The sequence below is a fragment of the Prosopis cineraria genome, unplaced genomic scaffold, assembly GCF_029017545.1.
Source record: "Prosopis cineraria cultivar Desert tree isolate PC_DT_omini unplaced genomic scaffold, ASM2901754v1 PC777, whole genome shotgun sequence".
Lineage (NCBI taxonomy): Eukaryota > Viridiplantae > Streptophyta > Magnoliopsida > Fabales > Fabaceae > Prosopis > Prosopis cineraria.
The window spans coordinates 22,769-28,520 of NW_026556102.1; the positions used below are offsets into that span (position 1 = coordinate 22,769).

At 37.9% G+C, this 5,752-nt stretch overlaps 1 protein-coding gene across 5 annotated transcripts; it reads left to right on the top strand.

The window, feature by feature from the left end:
- On the top strand, nucleotides 1–5,519 carry LOC129298334 (uncharacterized protein At2g33490-like). 5 transcript variants are annotated; one of them, XM_054936736.1, is made up of 12 exons: nucleotides 1–370; nucleotides 1,156–1,228; nucleotides 1,450–1,524; nucleotides 1,634–1,695; nucleotides 1,799–1,867; nucleotides 2,501–2,529; nucleotides 2,603–2,810; nucleotides 2,951–3,142; nucleotides 3,362–3,412; nucleotides 4,086–4,944; nucleotides 5,041–5,097; nucleotides 5,219–5,519. In XM_054936736.1, exons 1-12 carry the CDS (start codon nucleotides 257–259, stop codon nucleotides 5,227–5,229), a joined length of 1,800 nt encoding a protein of 599 aa, XP_054792711.1. In that variant the 5' UTR covers nucleotides 1–256; the 3' UTR covers nucleotides 5,230–5,519. The 5 variants fall into 5 exon arrangements, with proteins under 5 accessions (XP_054792711.1, XP_054792710.1, XP_054792709.1 ...); XM_054936735.1 differs by having other exon boundaries at nucleotides 2–370; nucleotides 5,210–5,519; XM_054936734.1 differs by having other exon boundaries at nucleotides 2–370; nucleotides 4,086–5,097.
- The last annotated feature ends 233 nt before the right edge of the window (nucleotides 5,520–5,752 follow it).

Below are 5,752 nucleotides of genomic sequence, written 5' to 3' on the forward strand. Positions count from 1 at the left end.
TGGTCATTCTTCCCGTTTCCGCAATTTTCATCCCTCACTCTCGTCTTTTTCTTCACTCCTCTGTTTCGTGTCGTTTTGACCTAATTGAGCAAGCTTCTTTAATGACGTTGGGACTATGGAATTGAATTCTGAACTTTGTTTGGGGATTTGGAGTTGAGATTCTCTCCAAATTGCCAGAGGAACGGAGGGGCCTCGGTTCTCTTCTTTCCCGCTCTGCTCTGTCGTGGTTGGGCCATTGCCTTAGGGTTTCCTGGAAATGAAATCCTCGCTCAGTAAATTGAGGAGAATTGCACTTCACAAGACCGCTGAGAAGGAGAAGACGGACGTTCAGCCCTCGTTGAAGTTCGATGAGCTTGCTCAGGCTGATAAGGTACTCGTGCGACTTTGTTTCCTCTCGTCTTTGAGTTACTCCGCGTGTTATCTTACGCGATGGCTCTTTGCAACTCGATCACTTGTTGGCTAATGTGACTTGACAAATGGAATTAGATAATGCACTTGTCGGAAAGGGCCTTATCGTCTTTGCATATGAGGGTTTCCATTTTAAGTTTAAAGGTTACAATTATAATTCTGCGGAAATGATTCAGGAGATAGTTGATCTCTCCAGTTGAGTTTTGAAACCTGAGTGGACCATCCTTTAGTTGCAATTATTGGCGAGGGTTTTCTAGTGTAGCCGGTGAATTGCATCTGAAAGGAAGATATCCTTAGCTTGTTACGTTATTTCCTAAATGTTACTTTTGTCATCCTTTTGATAGGGTTAATACATATTTTGCTGCAAACAGTAAAATGTGTGATGTTTATGATGATAGCTCGCCTTTTCAGACAAATCACCGTTAAAGGTCATCTATGGTGGGGGAAGTCATAGATATATTGATAATATCTACTTCATAATATGTACTCTTAAATATGTGAAAAGTTTGGTATAAGGATAATCATGGCTAATGTGTTCCACATTCAGCAATTCTTTCGCTTTAGTTGCCCCTTTATATCCTTGTGCCTATTGCCCAATTAACATTCTATTGATTACTTTGTGTATATGGAAATTTAATAGTTTTTCTTGCTTGTATCCAGTGATATTTACAATTCCATTTCTTTTCTTTTCTCCTCTATGGCCCTTTGATTCCCAAGGCATTATAGGTTTTCTTTTTCATTTGGCAGGATATGCAAGAGATGAGAAATTGCTATGATAGCTTGCTATCAGCTGCCGCTGCCACTGCAAACAGTGCTTTTGGTAGGTAAAGATTTGTTCATCTTTGAAATTCAGTTGATTGGTCATCCTGCTTTTCTTTGCTTATTTATAATTTCTTCTAGAGTTTAGTGAAGGGATACACATTTAATCGTTTGGAAAAAATGCACCAGTTTATGGAGTTTCCTTTTCCAATGATTTTGAGAATACAATGTTAATTTTTGAGGGATCCAATTTTGTAACTTTGACGTGGTATATGTTTCCAGAGTTTTCTGAGTCACTACAGGAAATGGGCACTTTTCTAGTGGAGAAGACTGCACTAAATGATGATGAAGAAAGTGGTGAGTGGGTCATTGCTCTCCTGTTCAAGCAACTGAGTCATTATGATAATTGTTATAATTCATGCATAGTATGTGCTATAGTTGGTTAGTATCTGTGCAATGTATCCAGGTAAACTTTTGGGTAAGCTTGGTGGAGTGCAGCTTGAACTTAAAGAACTTCTTGATAGCTATGTAAGTCCTTGATCCGGATGAAAGTTTTTGAATTATTTGCTCCCATTTTACCATAATGCTTTTACATATGATCTGTGCTGACTCTAGGCTTCTTGTGCCTCAGCGTTATCACATATTTCAGACAATAACAAACCCAGCAGAGATTCTTCTCTCTGAATTGCGAACTGTTGAGGTTTGTTTATTTACTTTTCTTTTTATCATTTGTTTGACTCCTAGATAGTTAGGTTATGGATGCAATATGTACATTTATTTGGCCTTTCATTGTTTTTCCCCCTTGAAGCTCTGTCATTACTCTATTACTTGAGTTATTACTGACTGCTATTAAAATTAGTTAATACTAGGGAAGAGTAATTACTGTCGGGACAGAACAGACTGTATCAGGACCCCTTGTCCTTTATTAACATGCATAGGTTACTTAAGTACGGGGGTAGCCTGAGGTTTTGGGATTCTCTGGTTGGTTGGTTGGTTTGGTGAATGCCTACATTTTGGGGGCCTACTCACCCTACATATTTTATGGGAGAGAGTTTATATATGGCTTGCTTTGGGTGCCATGCACGTTGGTAAAGGAGGTCTATCTGTTGTGGCCTTTCAACCCTTTTGTTTTATAACTTTAGAGTTTTTCTGGTTGATTCTCATTGGAGGGCATCTTACGCACCAACATTTGTATTTTTCGTTTATCTCTGATAAGATTTCCTTAATGAAAAAGGAAATTAAAACCATATGGTTAATAACATGTTGGTTTATAATTATGGCGTATAAAATGTTAATGTTGCTACTTCTCAATTATCCATTATTCCTGATGCAGGATATGAAGAGGCAATGTGATGAAAAAAGGTCTGTACATTTCTATGGGTTGTTTTGCTTCTTGTTAAGTGATTGCTTCCTGATTCTGATTCATTGTCTTCAGAGAAGTTTATGAATACATGATTGCCCAACAGAAAGAAAAGGGGAAGTCAAAAGGTGCAAAAAGTGAAAGTATCACTCCACAGCAGTTGCAAGCAGCTCAGGATGAATATGAAGAAGAAGCAACACTATATGCTTTTCGGTTAAAATCTCTGAAGCAGGGGCAGTCCCGAAGTCTCCTAACTCAAGCTGCCCGCCACTATGCAGCTCAGGTTTTCTTTAAGGCTTCAAGTTTTACATCTCCACCTTTTTTTGGAACTTCGGCTCTATCTTTAATTCTCTACCTTTTTTATTTTGCCAAATGCAGATACTAATGTATCTTCCCCCCCTTATTATTCTGCTTTAAATATAGTTGAGCTTCTTTCGCAAGGGACTCCAATCACTTGAGGCTGCTGAGCCCCATGTTAGGATGATTACCAAACAACAACATATTGATTACCAACTCAGTGGATTTGAGGGTGATGGTGAGAATGGCTGTGAGGCAACTGAAGTGGGTGAATATAAGCAGGGACCTGATGTTGCAACATCACGGAACTCTACAGAGGTTCGGGTTTAATGCAATTCAAACTTGTTTGAAGTTCCTTATGTTATGTCTTATTAAGTGCTCGTATATTTTTATATTGGCAGAAAATTGTTTGTATTTTCTATTGCATCTACCTATACTCTGTTTCTGAAGCGCATCCAAAGTGATATCATGTTAATGTAGAACTTTGAATAATTAGTTCTTATTATGATGATATAATAGTTGATAGTTTTTTATCAGGTGGAGGAATCAGGATCATATGTTCAAGCTACAACGACAGAAACTTCAGAGGTGCTATCTCTTGCTCCTTTTATTTAATCGAGTTTAAAACTGTAATTTAAACCTTAAATTAATGCTCACAATAATATAATTCTCAATCTGCTCTAGAACATAACATCTATAAAACAAATTTAGAGCATGTTTGTTTGTTTAAGCTTAAGGAGGGAAAGTGATTTTCAAATTATTTAAAAGAGTTATGGTTATTTAGCTCAACTCAAAAAAATTTTATATGAATAAAGGACATAAAAATGGACTTTTTAATAAATTGATTGTTTTAGAAAGTTAATCCAAGTAGCTTATCAAAATAAACCCAGAACAGATTTTTTTAAAAAGGTGATTTTATTTGTAATGAATGTCATCGTTGAAAACAGCCATGCTTAGCATAATTGAAACCCCTTTTCTTTTTGCACAAATAATAATAATAATAATAATAATAATAATAAGGGTTTAAACAAACGGGCCCTTAATTATGAAATATTGAAATACTGTATTTGAATTTCCTTATCTCCCTGATGAGCGCCTAAGGGAAGCATAAGAAACCTTAGGGATGTTGGCCTGGCATGGGGACGTTGCCTATTTCAAGTCTTATTGCAGCCTTGTTGGTCTGTTAGATCATTAAGTACAAAAGATTCTGTAGTTTCACTTGGGTCATTATGTGTTAATTTTCAATTTTTTCTTCTGGTAGGTCAGTGTAGACAAAGGGGATCTTAAAGTCTCTACTAGAGAGCATAGATTCAGCAGCTATTCAGCTCCAATATTAGCGGAAAAGAAATTTGACCCTGCTGACAAAGTAAGACAACTGGTAACACCATCTACAGCGAAGTCTAATGCTTATGTACTTCCCACGCCTGTTGACATAAAAGAAACAAATATTACAAAATTAAGTCACTCAGGCCCCCGCCCAAGTTCAAGTGGCCGTTCACATAATTTGAGGCATTCTTCTCCATTAGATGAAAAAAATGAGAAAGATTGTGGTGATGGTAAATCTTCTGAACGAACTACCCGTGGGGCGCCGTCTGTTCTTAAAGAAAGCAACAGTGATGCCACTTCCTCCCAGCTACCGCGTCCTTCGTCAGAGGGACTGACACCTCCACAAGTTGATGTTTTTAATGCTTTTGATACTAAGAAAGTCAAAAGACAAGCTTTGTCTGGTCCATTGACTAGTAAACCTGTGTCAGTAAAACCTCTTTTATCTGGCAATTCAACTGGACTTACTGAAACACTGCCACTAGTTTCTGGAATACCTTCACGTTTTTCAATGCCGCAGCCTTTATCTCCTAAAGCATCTTCTAGTGTTTTGCCTTCGTTTGTTTCTTCATCGAGGATGAGTGAGCTTCATGAGCTTCCTAGACCTCCTAACAATCAACTCGCCAAACCTGCGAAATCTTCGCAAGTAGCTCACTCTGCTCCATTGGTATCCCGAAATCAGGAGGGTTCTGCGATTAATAAAATTCCCGCAGCAGCATCCACTGCGGCATCCCCACTTCCAACCCCACCTTTAATTGTTTCTCGGAGTTTTTCTATACCCCCTAGCAGTCAGAGAGGTATGTCATTACACGTTGCTAAGATTTTAGATACTTCCCAAGTTCCTGACAAGGCTGAAATTCTGTCCCCTCCATTAACTCCTATAACCCTCTCAGATAGCGAAAGAGTATCAAGCTTATCTGAGCTGGCTGCTCGCTCCAATGAAATCCAAGGTATGTTATTGTAATTTCTGCTGTTGGTACTTTTGCTATTGGCATGGATTTGATTATTCTGTGTCATGTTTACCTTGTTCAATGATTCTGTTCTGAGTTTGAGGATTTTCAGTGGATGCAGGTGGCAGCTAAACCCTTGCTTCTGTAGAGGCAGTGCTATTCTGGGGAACGAATGTTAGTATGAGGTTTTGATTTCATGCGAGTGGGAGATTACTTTCTTGTACTTCCGAGTTGACTCTGTAGAGTTTTAGGGTCTTACTCAGCAGAACGTTGTTTAGGGTCCTGTCCCATAATTTTCAGGCAAGTCTTTGTAAATACGGTGTTTATGTATAGTTCCCCGTCACAAATTGTGCTGACTCCATTGGAACTAGTAATTATGAAAATTAAAATTAAACTCCACATAATCGTGCCATTTTGTGTCACATTGATCTTTTTGCAAGAATTTTAATATGTTATTCACTCAATACTGTAATTAGTATAATCCAGCTGAATATAAGTTGGCAGCTGTTGGATGCTGTATTTATGAATTGGAATGCTCATGGCATTTTCTTTTTTATGAAATGCATAGCATCACAGAGCACTTCATTTACCAAAATAGCTTGATTTGATGCCATGTGACCTCTCCTTTGATTTCAATTTTTGTGTGGAAGAAATA

Excerpts from the sequence above, each read along its gene's own strand:
- LOC129298334 (XM_054936733.1), top strand. The coding sequence starts at position 257 with ATGAAATCCTCGCTCAGTAAATTGAGGAGAATTGCACTTCACAAGACC. Across the intron at positions 371-1,155 it reads AGCTTGCTCAGGCTGATAAG|GATATGCAAGAGATGAGAAA; the intron begins GTACTCGTGCGA and ends TTCATTTGGCAG. Across the intron at positions 2,530-2,602 it reads AGGCAATGTGATGAAAAAAG|AGAAGTTTATGAATACATGA; the intron begins GTCTGTACATTT and ends CATTGTCTTCAG.